This window comes from Oncorhynchus masou, chromosome 13 (assembly GCF_036934945.1).
Source record: "Oncorhynchus masou masou isolate Uvic2021 chromosome 13, UVic_Omas_1.1, whole genome shotgun sequence".
In the NCBI taxonomy this organism is placed as follows: Eukaryota; Metazoa; Chordata; class Actinopteri; order Salmoniformes; family Salmonidae; genus Oncorhynchus; species Oncorhynchus masou.
In genome coordinates, this window is record NC_088224.1 from 41,512,627 (window position 1) to 41,529,364 (window position 16,738).

General features: G+C 45.7%; 1 protein-coding gene across 1 annotated transcript in view; it reads left to right on the forward strand.

The window, feature by feature from the left end:
- Positions 1-16,738, forward strand: part of LOC135552342 (histone-lysine N-methyltransferase 2B-like) — a 72,493-nt gene that overhangs the window by 14,213 nt on the left and 41,542 nt on the right. The window contains 13 exon segments of the mRNA XM_064983911.1: positions 4,971-5,209; positions 5,492-5,569; positions 5,844-6,000; positions 6,158-6,404; positions 6,547-6,608; positions 7,230-7,502; positions 7,867-7,958; positions 12,873-13,265; positions 13,444-13,557; positions 13,782-13,928; positions 14,026-14,118; positions 15,859-15,976; positions 16,571-16,684. Coding sequence (XP_064839983.1) covers positions 4,971-5,209; positions 5,492-5,569; positions 5,844-6,000; positions 6,158-6,404; positions 6,547-6,608; positions 7,230-7,502; positions 7,867-7,958; positions 12,873-13,265; positions 13,444-13,557; positions 13,782-13,928; positions 14,026-14,118; positions 15,859-15,976; positions 16,571-16,684 — 2,127 coding nt within the window.

The following is a 16,738-nucleotide window of genomic DNA, read 5'->3' on the forward strand; positions in this document are numbered from 1 at the left end:
CTACCAACCTGACTCAGTTACACCAGCTCTGTCAGGAGGAATGGGACAAAATTCACCCAACTTATTGTGGGAAGCTTGTGGAAGGCTACCGTAAACGTTTGACCCAAGTTAAACAATTTAAAGGCAATCTTACCAAATACTAATTGAGTGTATGTAAACTTCTGACCCAGTGGGAATGTGATGAAAGAAATAAAAGCTGAAATAAATCATTCTCTCTACTATTATTCTGACAGTTCACAGTCTTAAAATAAAGTGGTGATCCGAATTGACCTAAGACAGGGAATTTTTACGAGGATTAATTATCAGAAATTGTGGAACTGAGTTGAAATGTATGTGGCTAAAGTTTATGTAAACTTCTGACTTCAACTGTATATGTGTGTGTGTGTGTAATATATAGTTCCCAAATATCCATTAAGCAAAATATCTGTTTCTTTATTCCAGAAAATGATTTGGGCATTTGTGATAAAAGTATTATTCTTCGATGTTTTAGTGCATTTAGGAAACCACATTTTACCATAGGATTGAGCAGTATAGCTTGCCAGAAGGCTCTGGTCAAAAGTAGTGCACTATCCTCCTGTTTCCTGCTTATAAGCAAAAACTAAAGCAGGAAGTACCAGTGACCCGCTTAATACGGAAGTGGTCAGATGCGCGGGTCCTGCGCTACAGGACTGTTTTTCTGTAACAGACTGGAATATGTTCTGGGATTCATCCAATGGCATTGAGGAGTATACCACCTCAGTCACCGGCTTCATCAATAAGTGCATTGACAACGTACGTACATTTCCTAACCAGGAGCCATGGATTACAGGTAACATCCGCACCAAGCTAATGGCTAGAGCTGCCAATTTCAAGGAGCGGGACACTAATCCGCACGCTTATAAGAAATCCCGCTATGCCCTCAGACGAACCATCAAACAGGCAAAGTGTCAATACAGGACTAAGATTGAATCCGACAACACAACTCAAACAGGCAAAGTGTCAATACAGGACTAAGATTGAATCCGACAACACAACTCATCGTATGTGGCAGGGCTTGAAAAATATTACAGATTACAAAGTGAAAACCCAGCCACAAGCTGCCCAGTGACGCGAGTCTATCAGATGAGATAAATGCGTTTTATGCTGCTTCTAGGAAAGCAACACTGAAGCATGCATGAGAACACCAGCTGTTCAGGATGACTGTGTGATCACACTCTCCGTAGCTGATGTGAGCAAGACCTTTAAACAGGTCAAAATTCACAAAGCTGCGGGACCATACGGATTACCAGGATGTGTACTCAAAGCATGGGCGGACCAACGGACAAGTGTCTTCACTGACGTTTTCAACCTCTCTCTGACCGAGTCTGTTATACCTACATGTTTCAAACAGACCAACAAAGTCCCTGTGTCCGAGAAAGCGAAGGTAACCTACCTAAATTATTACCCCCCCCCCGTAGCACTCAAGCACTTCATGGCTACTGACGTGAAAGGCTGGTCGTGGCTCACATCAACAACATCATGCCGGAAAACCTAGACCCACTCCAATTCGCATACCAACCCAACAGATCCATAGATGACGCAATCTCTATTGCACTCCACACTGCCCTTTCCCACCTGGACAAAAAAGACACCTATGTCAATAAATCACATCTTTTTTATAAAGCCCTTTTTACATCAGCTGATGTCACAAATTGCTGTACAGAAACCCAGCCTAAAACCCCCAACAACAAGCAAAAACTCACTAGAAAGGTCAGTACCTAGGAAGAAACCTAGAGAGGAACCAGACTCTGAGGGGTGGCCAGTCCTCTTCTGGCTGTGCCGGGAGGAGATTATAACAGAACATGGCCAAGATGTTCAAATGTTCATAGATGACCAGCAGGATCAAATAATAATAATCACAGTGGTTGTCGAGGGTGCAGCAGGTCAGCACCTCCGGAGTAAATGTCAGTTGGCTTTTCATAGCCGAGCATTCAGAGTATCTCTACTTCTCCTGCTTTCTCTCGGGAGTTTAAAACAGCAAGTCTGGGACAAGGTAGCACGTCCGGTGAACAGGTCAGGGTTCCGTAGCCACACCTATGTGAGAATGCTATTCATTGACTACAGCTCAGCGTTCAACACCATAGTCCACACAAAGCTCATCACTAAGCTCATCACCTCCCTCTGCAACTGGATCCTGGACTTCCTGATGGGTCGCCCCCAGGTGGTAAGGTTAGGTAACAACACATCTGCCTTGCTGATCTTCAACACTGGGGCCCCTTAGTGTGTTCTTAGTCCCCTCCTGTACTCCCTGTTTACCCACGGCTTACGTGGCCAACAGTGGTAGGCCTGATCACCGACAACGATTAAACAGCCTATAGGGAGGAGACCTGGCAGTCTGGTGCCAGGACAACAACCTCTCCCTCAATGTGAGCAAGACAAATGAGCTGTTCGTGGACTATAGGAAAAAGAGGGCCGAACAGGCCCCCATTAACATTGGCTGAAGTGGAGCGGGTCGAGAGTTTCAAGTTCCTTGGTGTCCAAATCACCAACAAACTATCATGGTCAAAACACACCAAGACAGTTGTGACGAGGGTACGGCAGCATCTTTTCTCCCTCGGGAGACTGAAAAGATATGGCATGGGTCCCCTGATCCTCAAAAAGTTCTACAGCTGCACCATCAAGAGCATCCTGACGGATTGCATCACTGCCTGGTATGGGAACTGCTCGGCATCTGACCATAAGGCGCTACAGAGGGTAGTGCGTACTGCTCAGTACATCACTGGCGCCAAGCTTCCTCACATCCAAGACCTCATATATATATATATATATATATATATATATATATATATATATATATATATCTATATATATATATATATATATCTATATATATATATATATATCTATATATATATATATATATATATCTATATATATATATATATATATCTATATATCTATATATATATATATATATATCTATATATATATATATATCTATATCTATATATATATATCTATCCATCCATCCATCCATCCATCCATCCATCCATCCATCCATCCATCCATCCATCCATCCATCCATCCATCCATCCATCCATCCATCCATCCATCCATCCATCCATCCATCCATCCATCCATCCATCCATCCATCCATCCAGTGGGGCAAAAAAGTATTTAGTCAGCCACCAATTGTGCAAGTTGTCCTACTTAAAAAGATGAGAGGCCTGTAATATTCATCATAGGTACACTTCAACTATGACAGACGAAATGAGGAAACAAAATCCAGAAAATCACATTGTAGGATTTTTGATGAATTTATTTGCAAATTATGGTGGAAAATAAGTATTTGGTCAATAACAAAAGTTTATCTCAATACTTTGTTATATACCCTTTGTTGGCAATGACAGAGGTCAACCGTTTTCTGTAAGTCTTCAAGGTTTTCACACACTGTTGCTGGTATTTTTGCCCATTCCTCCATGCAGATCTCCTCTAGAGCAGTGATGTTTTGGGGCTGTTGCTGGGCAACACGGACTTTCATCTCCCTCCACAGATTTTCTATGGGGTTGAGATCTGGAGACTGGCTCGGCCACTCCAGGACCTTGAAATTCTTCTTACGAAGCCACTCCTTCGTTGCCCGGGCGGTATGTTTGGGATCATTGTCATGCTGAAAGACCCAGCCACGTTTCAACTGCAATGCCCTTGCTAATGGAAGGAGGTTTTCACTCAAAATCTCACGATACATGGCCCCATTCATTCTTTCCTTTACACGGATCAGTCGTCCTGGTCCCTTTGCAGAAAAACAGCCCCAAAGCATGATGTTTCCACCCCCATGCTTCACAGTAGGTATGGTGTTCTTTGGATGCAACTCAGCACTCCTTGTCCTCCAAACACGACGAGTTGAGTTTTTACCAAAAAGTTCCATTTTGGTTTCATCTGACCATATGACATTCTCCCAATCTTCTTCTGGATCATCCAAATGCTCTCTAGCAAACTTCAGACGGGGCTGGACATGTACTGGCTAAAGCAGCGGGACGCATCTGGCACTGCAGGATTTGAGTCCCTGGCGGCGTAGTGTGTTACTGATGGTAGGCTTTGTTACTTTGGTCCCAGCTCTCTGCAGGTCATTCACTAGGTCCCCGTGTGGTTCTGGAATTTTTGCTTACCTTGTGATCATTTTGACCCCACGGGGTGAGATCTTGCATGGAGCCCCAGATGGAGGGAGATTATCAGTGGTCTTGTATGTCTTCCATTTCCTAATAATTGCTCCCACAGTTGATTTCTTCAAACCAAGCTGCTTACCTATTGTAGATTCAGTCTTCCCAGCCTGGTGCAGGTCTACAATTTTGTTTCTGGTGTCCTTTGACAGCTCTTTGGTCTTGGCCATAGTGGAGTTTGGAATGTGACTGTTTGAGGTTGTGGACAGGTTTATTTTATACTGATAAGTTCAAACAGGTGCCATTAATGCAGGTAACGAGTGGAGGACAGAGGAGCCTCTTAAAGAAGAAGTTACAGGTCTGTGAGAGCCAGAGATCTTGCTTGTTTGTAGGTAACCAAATACTTATTTTCCACTATAATTTTCATTAAAAATCCTAGAATGTGATTTTCTGGATTTTGTTTCTCATTTTGTCTGTCATAGTTGAAGTGTACCTATGATGAAAATTACAGGCCTCTCTCTTTTTAAGTGGGAGAACTTGCACAATTGGTGGCTGACTAAATAATTTTTTCCCCACTGTATATTTTAAGAGGTGTCAGAAGGCCCCCAAAAAAGTACCTCGACTCACCTGTACCCCTGCACATTGACTCGCTGCTGTACTCCCTGTATATTGCCTCATTATTGTTATATAATTTTCTTGTAACTTTTTTTATTTATTAAATATTCTCTATTTCTTCAACTTCATTGTTGGTTAAGGGCTTGTAAGTAAGCAATTCACGGTAAGGTCTACACCTGTTGTATTTGACACAGTCAGCCTTTTGGAAGTTAGTGACAGTTGACTGATTCTTCTCCCCAGGGGCAGAGTCCGCTCCTGAAGGAGTTTGCGAAGGAGTGAGCCAGGCTAATGGGGGTGATGATGGGGTGGTGGTGGAACAGGGGGGCACCAGCCATCGTGTCAACCTCACCGGCACCAACAAGAGGATGTTCCATCTGCTGAAGAGGGCCAAGGTTCAGCTCATTAAGATCGACCAGCTGAAGAGAGCCAAGCTGCAGCTGGTGAAGATTGACCAGCAAAGGCCGATGAAGTCATCACAGGTCAGAATCGGTGACCTTGATTGACCCTGGCTGCATCCCAAATGGCGCACACTTCCCTGTGGTGTGCCCTAGGGGGTTTGGTTAAAAGTGCACAACATAGGGAATAGGGTTCCATTTTGGACGCTACCATTGATTTACCCTGAATTAGCAGGGCTGTTGGTAACAGTTGAATGGCGGCTTACAGTGTATGAATTTGGCATAGATTTGTTGGATTAAAACCAATTTCAATTATTAGGCGGTTTCATTAATATAATTTCACTTTTATACCCTTGTTTCTTTCAGCTCCTGTCTGGATCTGTAAAACTCAGTCCTCGAGATTTAAGAGTTGGAGGGGGGAGGAGGATAGGAGGCTTTGCTCAGGTGAACCCCTGTTTCTTGACCCTGGCTGTGTTTTTGTCTTTGTCTGTGTCCATCTCTTTTCTTTCCTCTCTGTTTTTAGATTTTGTGGTTTTAATATTTCTGTATTGTTGATGTTTGTAGTACAGTGTTTTGTTAGTGGCCTGTCTAGGGTTTCTCTTGAAAATGCTTAGGCCATTTGTATGGTGGCTGCATTTTGGTGTCTGTCTTTAGAGTGGAGTTTCATTGTAATAGTTTAATTTATGACTATGTTCCCCACATAATCCTGTTCCCATAGGACCAGCTCCTTGGTGGTCCACGCATCAAGCATGTCTGTCGGGCAGCAGCGGTGGCGTTGGGGCAACCCCGTGCCATGGTGCCTGACGATATCCCCAGGCTTAGCGCTCTGCCCCTCCATGAGAGAGAGGGCATCACCACCTCACCAGCTGTAGAAGGTAACCTTTATGTTTATGAAGCACACTACCCAGAATTGTAGTTACCACTTGTTTTCTTTTTCTGGTGTTTAGCTTTCTGTCGATTTCAGGTATGTGACCTTAGCTCAGTCACCTATGTTAACAAATAATTTTTTAATCGCTCTCTCTTTGTTTTTAGACATTGCTGATGACCCCTCTGATCAGGAAATCGAGCACACTCAGGAGCACAAGAGGACAAGACAGAAGCACAAGTACAGCAAGCAGCGCAAGTTAAAGCGGAACTATAACGAGGTTGGTCCTGGGGGTCGTGCCACCCGCTGTGGGTCCTGCCAGGGCTGCCTCCATGAGGGCGACTGCGGCACCTGCTTCAACTGCCTGGACAAGCCCAAGTTTGGAGGGCCCAACACCAGACGCCAGTGCTGTGTGTAAGTGCTCCTACTTTTCATCCACTATTATTCATCTACTCATGGACAAACACACACTGTATTTTCTTCTTGGTTGTTTTGTGTACAAATTGAACATGATACCCATTTTAAAAGGATAATAAATATTTCCCTGTGCCACCAGGTTAAAGCGATGTGTTCGGATTGAGGCGAGGAAAGTAAAGCGTGGCATGAAGGCATTCACAGGTTTGTTGGAGTTATGTTTAATACATCTGTATTTATATAATTTTACATTTGAGTCATTTAGCAGACTCTTGTCCAGAGCATCTTACACTTGGTGCATTCATCTTAGGATGGCAAGGTGAGATGACAACATCACAATCGTATCAAGTACATTTTTCATCAACAACGTATTTATCAGCAAAGTCAGTGTTAGTAGGACAAGCCAATTGCCTTTTTTCGGGATGGGGGCTCTTTAAAAAAAAAATGTAATGTACTCTTCAAAGAGGCAGGATGATTTCGGACGATTGGCAGGGACACCGCTGTCCTGACTTTAAGGGGAAGCGTGTTCCATCATGGAGGAACGGAGTGCATGAGTTGGGATGTAGGGTTTGAGCATAGCCTGAAGGTAAGGAGGGCCAGTTCCCCTGGCTGCTCCGTTGGCAAGCACCAGGGTCTCGAAGACTTCAACTAGAAGCCAGTGGATCAATTACTAATGACGTCAAGCCACTTTTGTGTTTTTGCTGTTATTACCAATTACATTGACACCTTTAACTGAAAACCACACGAACACGGTGGTCTGCCTCATGGCCCAAAAATTCAGCCAATGATTTCAGTGTTACCATTGGGCTTCAATTTGTTGTGCAGTCCTTTCGAGGCGGCGACGTAGGTCATCAGCCAATGTGTTTAAGTCCAATGATGACGAGGGGTTGGTGTCCTGGGAGGAGGGAGAGGCAGAGGAGGGGTTGGACCCGGCAACCCCTGGAGACTGCCTGAGCCTTTCCACCAGAAAGCAGCCAAGGCGGAACGTGACACCTCGCTCCTACAGCAGCCTGCTGAAGTCCGACTCGGACGAGGACATGGGCGGAGAAGCAGCAGTCAAGAGTCCTGTAAAGAATCCTGTCGCCCCAAGCAACCAAGGTAATGCCGTACACAGGGATAGGAGCCTTAGTGAATGATGAAAATATAGGTCAATGCATATTTGTGCCTCACCTTTTGAGTTGCACCACCACACGATCCATTGAACTCCATCTTTGAAATGGAGTGATTTGACAGATAGTTGAAGGATTTATAGCCTTTAGTCAGGCAGATCAGAAGAAAATGGGTGGATGTTCGGGACCATAGTGATTTGAGATTGAGGATGACTGTGTTTTGAGGATAGACTTGCAGATCAGAAATGCCAAAATACCATTGATTGGTTTCAGGGTATTGGTTTGAGTAGAGAGTTAGTTTTAAAACCCATTTGCTCTCTGACTGACTGATGCTGCTCCCTCTGATCTCCTAGCTCCAGAGGAGGGACCAGTGCCCAGTGAAGTTGTAAGGCACCGCAGACCTGGGCCACCCAAAGGACTGCTGGGCCGACGCAGAGCCGACAAGGTAATTACCCGTAGAACTGTCTCTGCCTGACATTACTCATGTGAGTGAGCAGATTAACTGATTAACTGATCAGTCTCTCACACTCTAACCTCGTCCTCTGTGTGCAGGAGTGAGCAGCTCCAATAACCACTTCCATCAAAATGCACTGTTTATTTTCTAGTGTGGTCCCCTTCTTTTTGGTGCTGAAGCTTAAAATGTCTGATGTTGGGAAAAGCTTTCACATTAATCGCTTGCGCATGCATTATACCTTCATTCAAAACCCTCTGGATCCTCTGCAATCTTGCTTAATTTTTCTGGAATTTAATCGTTTGGAATCCAAAGATGCCGTGACTCAATGTTTCTTTTGACAGGCATGATCTCACTCACTCTCACCCACTCACAGTTTACTGTGGGTAATGGGTCCTCTTTCTGGTTTGACTAGGCATGCTTTAACAATGATTAGCTTATCTAAACCTCTCTTACCTCCTCTCACAGTTAACTACATTTACATTACATTTACATTTAAGTCATTTAGCAGACGCTCTTATCCAGAGCGACTTACAAATTGGTGAATTCACCTTCTGACATCCAGTGGAACAGCCACTTTACAATAGTGCATCTAAATCATTTAAGGGGGGGGTGAGAAGGATTACTTATCCTATCCTAGGTATTCCTTGAAGAGGTGGGGTTTCAGGTGTCTCCGGAAGGTGGTGATTGACTCCGCTGTCCTGGCGTCGTGAGGGAGTTTGTTCCACCATTGGGGGGCCAGAGAGGTGGATGAACGCAGTGCCCTTGTTTGGGTGTAGGGCCTGATCAGAGCCTGGAGGTACTGCGGTGCCGTTCCCCTCACAGCTCCGTAGGCAAGCACCATGGTCTTGTAGCGGATGCGAGCTTCAACTGGAAGCCAGTGGAGAGAGCGGAGGAGCGGGGTGACGTGAGAGAACTTGGGAAGGTTGAACACCAGACGGGCTGCGGCGTTCTGGATGAGTTGTAGGGGTTTAATGGCACAGGCAGGGAGCCCAGCCAACAGCGAGTTGCAGTAATCCAGACGGGAGATGACAAGTGCCTGGATTAGGACCTGCGCCGCTTCCTGTGTGAGGCAGGGTCGTACTCTGCGGATGTTGTAGAGCATGAACCTACAGGAACGGGCCACCGCCATGATGTTGGTTGAGAACGACAGGGTGTTGTCCAGGATCACGCCAAGGTTCTTAGCGCTCTGGGAGGAGGACACAATGGAGTTGTCAACCGTGATGGCGAGATCATGGAGCGGGCAGTCCTTCCCCGGGAGGAAGAGCAGCTCCGTCTTGCCGAGGTTCAGCTTGAGGTGGTGATCCGTCATCCACACTGATATGTCTGCCAGACATGCAGAGATGCGATTCGCCACCTGGTCATCAGAAGGGGAAAGGAGAAGATTAATTGTGTGTCGTCTGCATAGCAATGATAGGAGAGACCATGTGAGGTTATGACAGAGCCAAGTGACTTGGTGTATAGTGAGAATAGGAGAGGGCCTAGAACAGAGCCCTGGGGGACACCAGTGGTGAGAGCGCGTGGCGAGGAGACAGATTCTCGCCACGCCACCTGGTAGGAGCGACCTGTCAGGTAGGACGCAATCCAAGCGTGGGCCGCGCCGGAGATGCCCAACTCGGAGAGGGTGGAGAGGAGGATCTGATGGTTCACAGTATCGAAGGCAGCCGATAGGTCTAGAAGGATGAGAGCAGAGGAGAGAGAGTTAGCTTTAGCAGTGCGGAGCGCCTCCGTGATACAGAGAAGAGCAGTCTCAGTTGAATGACTAGTCTTGAAACCTGACTGATTTGGATCAAGAAGGTCATTCTGAGAGAGATAGCGGGAGAGCTGGCCAAGGACGGCACGTTCAAGAGTTTTGGAGAGAAAAGAAAGAAGGGATACTGGTCTGTAGTTGTTGACATCGGAGGGATCGAGTGTAGGTTTTTTCAGAAGGGTGCAACTCTCGCTCTCTTGAAGACGGAAGGGACGTAGCCAGCGGTCAGGGATGAGTTGATGAGCGAGGTGAGGTAAGGGAGAAGGTCTCCGGAAATGGTCTGGAGAAGAGAGGAGGGGATAGGGTCAAGCGGGCAGGTTGTTGGGCGGCCGGCCGTCACAAGAAGCGAGATTTCATCTGGAGAGAGAGGGGAGAAAGAGGTCAGAGCACAGGGTAGGGCAGTGTGAGCAGAACCAGCGGTGTCGTTTGACTTAGCAAACGAGGATCGGATGTCGTCGACCTTCTTTTCAAAATGGTTGACGAAGTCATCTGCAGAGAGGGAGGAGGGGGGAGGGGGAGGAGGATTCAGGAGGGAGGAGAAGGTGGCAAAGAGCTTCCTAGGGTTAGAGGCAGATGCTTGGAATTTAGAGTGGAAGAAAGTGGCTTTAGCAGCAGAGACAGAGGAGGAAAATGTAGAGAGGAGGGAGTGAAAGGATGCCAGGTCCGCAGGAGGCGAGTTTTCCTCCATTTCCGCTCGGCTGCCCGGAGCACTGTTCTGTGAGCTCGCAATGAGTCGTCGAGCCACGGAGCGGGAGGGGAGGACCGAGCCGGCCTGGAGTATAGGGGACATAGAGAGTCAAAGGATGCAGAAAGGGAAGAGAGGAGGGTTGAGGAGGCAGAATCAGGAGATAGGTTGGAGAAGGTATGAGCAGAGGGAAGAGATGATAGGATGGAAGAGGAGAGAGTAGCGGGGGAGAGAGAGCGAAGGTTGGGACGGCGCGATACCATCCGAGTAGGGGCAGTGTGGGAAGTGTTGGATGAGAGCGAGAGGGAAAAGGATACAAGGTAGTGGTCAGAGACTTGGAGGGGAGTTGCAATGAGGTTAGTGGAAGAACAGCATCTAGTAAAGATGAGGTCGAGCGTATTGCCTGCCTTGTGAGTAGGGGGGGAAGGTGAGAGGGTGAGGTCAAAAGAGGAGAGGAGTGGAAAGAAGGAGGCAGAGAGGAATGAGTCAAAGGTAGACGTGGGGAGGTTAAAGTCGCCCAGGACTGTGAGAGGTGAGCCGTCCCCAGGAAAGGAGCTTATCAAGGCATGAAGCTCTTTGATGAACTCTCCGAGGGAACCTGGAGGGCGATAAATGATAAGGATGTTAAGCTTGAAAGGGCTGGTAACTGACAGCATGGAATTCAAAGGAGGGATAGACAGATGGGTAAGGGGAGAAAGAGAGAATGACCACTTGGGAGAGATGATGATCCCGGTGCCACCACCCCGCTGACCAGAAGCTCTCGGGGTGTGCGAGAACACGTGGGCGGACGAAGAGAGAGCAGTAGGAGTAGCAGTGTTATCTGTGGTGATCCATGTTTCCGTCAGTGCCAAGAAGTCGAGGGACTGGAGGGAGGCATAGGCTGAGATGAACTCTGCCTTGTTGGCCGCAGATCGGCAGTTCCAGAGGCTACCGGAGACCTGGAACTCCACGTGGGTCGTGCGCGCTGGGACCACAAGATTAGGGTGGCCGCGGCCACGCGGTGTGGAGCGTTTGTATGGTCTGTGCAGAGAGGAGAGAACAGGGATAGAAAGACACATAGTTGACAGGCTACAGAAGAGGCTACGCTAATGCAAAGGAGATTGGAATGACAAGTGGACTACGCATCTCGAATGTTCAGAAAGTTAAGCTTACGTAGCAAGAATCTTATTGACTAAAATGATTGAAATGATACAGTACTGCTGGAGTAGGCTAGCTGGCAGTGGCTGCGTTGTTGACACTACACTAATCAAGTCGTTTCGTCGAGTGTAATGGTTTCTACAGTGCTGCTAATCGGGGGCTAGCTGGCTAGCTAGCAGTGTTGATTACGTTACGTACGTTAAAAGAACGACAATAGCTGGCTAGCTAACCTAGAAAATCGCTCTAGACTACACAATTGTCTTAGATACAAAGACGGCTATGTAGCTAGCTAGCTACGATCAAACAAATCAAACCGTTGTACTGTAATGAAGTGAAATGAAAATGTGATACTACCTGTGGAGCGAAGCGGAATGTTGACCGGGTAGTTGAAGTTCAATTCGGTAGACGTTGGCTAGCTGTTGGCTAGCTAGCTAGCAGTATCTCCTACGTTAAGGACGACAAATAGCTGGCTAGCTAACCTCGGTAAATTAAGATAATCACTCTAAGTCTACACACTCTAAACTACACAATTATCTTGGATACGAAGACAGCAAAGACAACTATGTAGCTAGCTAACACTACACTAATCGAGTCGTTCAGTTGAGTGTAATAGTTTCTACAGTGCTAGTAGACGGTGGATGTTAGCTAGCTGCTGGGCAGATAGCAGTGTAGACTACGTTAGGACGACGAAATACGATAATTACGCAATTATCTTTGATACAAAGACGGCTATGTAGCTAGCTAAGAAGAAATTGCTAAGATTAGACAAATCAAACCGTTGTACTATAATGAAATGTAATGAAAAGTTATACTACCTGCGGACCGAAGTGTAGATGCGACCGCTCGCTCCAACCCGGAACCGGAACCTACTACTGTGGTAATGGGTCCTCTTTCTTTCTTTCTTTCTGGTTTGACTAGGCATGCTTTAACAATGATTAGCTTATCTAAACCTCTCTTACCTCCTCTCACAGTTAACTACTGTGGTAATGGGTCCTCTTTCTTTCTTTCTGGTTTGACTAGGCATGCTTTAACAATGATTTGCTTATCTAACCCTCTCTTACCTCCTCTCACAGTTAACTACTGTGGTAATGGGTCCTCTTTCTTTCTTTGTTTCTGCTTTGACTAGGCATGCTTTAACAATGATTAGCTTATCTAACCCTCTCTTTCCTTCACTCCTCCTAGCTAGACATTTCTCTCAAAGCCAAAGGTAGTTTTGGTGGCTCTCCTCTTTCCTCTACCTTGCTGCCGCTACCCGCCACCTAGCATGTGACCGTGGTCGTGCTGTAACGCTGGTCCCCCTCTTTTGCTTAAGCATTCCCCCCCTTCACATGCACAGGGGAGCAACTCAGAGGAGCACCACCCAGGGCTGCTGGTCACAGAGAGCCACATAACAAGGAGCCCCAGCGAGCCGTGCCCACCCAGGATCCCACCGTTGCGGTTACAGTGGCGACTGCAGGTGCAGCTGCAACGGTTGCCCCCATGTGTGGTGCAGTCGGTCATGCAGGAGGAAGAGGAAGAGCCAGAGGAGGAGTCTTCACAGGAAGAGGAGGAGAATATTGTTAAAGAGGCTGTGCTGCAACATAATCCCAGAATTGATCCCCACTATGTCCTTCGTTCCCAGAATGCTGCAGAACACACACCAACTAACATCCTCGCCACGCTAATCAACGGACTCCCCCAAAAGGGCCACCTGAAGACCGGGACGCACAGGATCCGCGTAGACTTTAAGGTGAGGGTCTCTCTCATTCAGATTATTTTATTGGTTTGAAATACCATTTGTAAATATTGCCAAAGCAGTATAGTGGTATAGCATTTCATTAAATACAGTACTTGCTCTCTATCTCCCTCCCATACAAACATTCATTAAGTCACACCATTATTGTTTCTTTCTCTCGTCTTTCTCCCAGGAGGACTGTGCCGTCCAGAACGTGTGGTTGATGGGCGGCCTGAGTATCCTCACCTCCATCCCAGTCACCCCTCATCCTGTCTGCCTGCTCTGTGCCAGCAAAGGACACCATGAGGTAACTGTGGAAATGCATTTACAGAATATTTTGTCTCTGTGTTTTCTATATTATCATTAGAATAATTACATTTCATTGTAGATAAGTATTACTGTTTTGAGGAAAACTAGGAGGCTGCGTAGGCTTAATGAAGAGCTACCCTGGGTTTTCTGGAAAACAGTAGGTTTTGTGCAATATGTGTTCTCCTGATGCTGACTGCCTTCTGCCTTACCACCTCCCCTCAGATGATCTACTGCCAGGTGTGCTGCGAGCCCTTCCACAGCTTCTGCCTCTGGCCTGAAGAGCGACCCCAGGAGGAGAACAAAGAGAACTGGTGCTGCCGCCGCTGCAAGTTCTGCCATGTGTGCGGCCGCAAGCACAAGAACAACAAGGTGTGCATGTCAGCAGCATGTCCTCAAAAGTGAATTGAGATTTGGTAGTGTTTTCACCCCAACTTTCACATTTTAAATGTACGGTTTCTTCCTTTAGCCTGTGTTGCAGTGCAGGAGGTGTCAGAACTGCTACCACCCCTCATGTCTGGGACCCACCTACCCAAAGCCCATCAACTGTAACATGCCCTGGGTAAGTACCAGCAATGTATTATTTATATTTCTGTTTAACTTTTTCTTCTCTCTTATCCCCATTACGATTTACGACCATGTTTTTAACCTCTCCATGGGGTGTGTGACGCTACCGTCCCACCTGGCCAACATCCAGTGAAATTCCAGTGAAATTGCAGAGTGCCAAATTCAAAACAGAAATACTCATAAAAATTCATCAAACATACAAGTGTTATACATCGGTTTAAAGATTCTTGTTAATCCAACCACAGTGTCAGATTTCAAAAAGGCTTTACGCCGAAAGCATACCATGCGATTATCTGAGAACAGCGCCCAGCAGACAAATCATTACAAACAGTTACCAGCCAAGTAGAGGAGTTACACAAGTCAGAAATAGTGATAAAATTAATCACATACCTTTGATCTTCATATGGTTGCACTCACAGGACTATCTAGAAGAAAAATAAATGCACACCTATTAAGACGAGGTGCTGGCTAGCGGAATAGAAACTTGAAAATAAAAGAGCCGCACACTCTAGGAGCTCAGATGCAAAAATGTAATACCAATGTTTCGATAGCCAAGCTGTCTTCATCAGGGTATAATCACAAACACTGCGGAATGACTTGTTTATATAGTGTCAAAAGACACAGGTGTCTGTAATCATGGCCAAGAGTGGCCTAATATCATTGGTTAATAATCAAATATTAAAATGTCATACAAAGAACATTGTACAAACAAATGGATAGCATATGATCATAGATTCATTTGACTACACAAGTTTACAAACAATTACAATGGCAAGGTCACAATAATCACAAAAATGGCTTAAGATCAAAGTCTACGTTGAGATTACAGACACCTGTGTCTTTTGACACTATATGAACAAGTCATTCCGCAGTGTTTGTGATTATAACCTGATGAAGACAGCTTGGCTGTCGAAACGTTGGTATTAAATTTTTGCATCTGAGCTCCGAGTGTGCGGCTCTCTTGCACTCACAGGACTCCCATTTACTTAATAAATGTTTGTTTTGTTCGATAACGTACCTCTTTATATCCAAAAACCTCTTTTTTGTTCGCATTTTGTTCAGTAATCCACAGGCTCAAAGGCAGTCACAACAGACAGACAAAAAATCTGAGAAGTATCAGTAAAGTTCGTAGAAAAGTGTCAAACTATATTTAGAATCAATCCTCAGGTTGTTTTTAGTCATAATAATCAATAACATTTCAACCGGACAAAAGCTTTGTCAATATAAAAGGAAAACAAGAAAGGCATGCTCTCGGTTGCGCGCATGAAAAACCTCTGGGACAGTGAATGGTCCACTCATTCTGACTGGTCCCTCATTTTTCAGAATACAAGCCTGAAACAATTTCTAAAGACTGTTGACATCTAGTGGAAGGCATAGGAAGTGCAATTTGAGTCCTAAATCAATGGATACTGTAATGGCATTCAATAGAAAACTACAAAAAGAAATCCACCCAGGAAGTGAGATTTTTTTCTCAGGTTTTTGCCTGCTGTATCAGTTCTGTTATACTCACAGATATTATTTGAACAGTTTTGGAAACTTTAGAGTGTTTTCTATCCAATTATGCAAATTATATGCATATCCTAGCTTCTATGCTAGTAATGATCTGAAACCAGCAACCCTCAGTTCTTAGCCAATTCAGTTCCCACTTTACTTTGCCCTACCCTGGACTTGAACCAGTGACCTTCCGGATACTTGTCCATCTCTCTAACCTTTGGGCTACCTGCCCCCGTCCCAGGTGTGTATGACGTGTATCCGGTGTAAGAGCTGTGGAGTGACCCCAGGGAAGACCTGGGACATGGCCTGGAACCACGAGCAGGACCTCTGTCCCGACTGCAGCACCCTCCACCTCAAAGGTAGGACCTCAGTGAAACATTACAGTCTGTGTATTACTATTAAGACGTGATGTGGTATTAACCAAAATATTACAGATGAGACAAAAATGTTCACCTGGCCCTTTAAGGCCATTACCATGGTAATGTGACTTGTTCGTTCCTGTGAGATTGAGTCTGGCTAGTAGAATCGCTGCCTTCTCTTCCCAAGCAGTTGAAACTCAAACATTGAAAAACAACCAAGCTTGTGAACAAAACATTGTACATTTCCAAGAAACACTTCATTAGACTTTCATTTCAAGTAAATTAGAACAACTTTTATGCCTGGCAACAGCGCTTCTAAAAATGAATCTTTCACTCTTCACGTGCGCACAGCCCCCCAGTCAGGCGGGGTTGCAGCACCAGGTGGGATAGGTTATATAGGATTCGTAGTCCTTTGACTGTGTGCGATAGTTTTACCAGCTATGGAAAAAATATAGACAAACTCCAGGAACAGTCCAAGAAGACCGGGATGAGAGCAGTTGTATAGCTGGACTGATACTTTGTCAGGACCTTCTTGTCATGTATTTGTTTAATTTAACCATTGATTACTGTAGTACATCTGATTTGTTTTACAAGGGAACTTCTGCACTATCTGCTCCAAGTGTTACGAGGAGAACGACCACAACAGCCAGATGATGGAGTGCTCCATGTGTAGCCACTGGGTACATTCTAAATGTGAAGGACTCTCTGGTGAGTGGGACTAATATTTCTGCCTCAGGACTGTCTTTATCAAGGGGATGTACA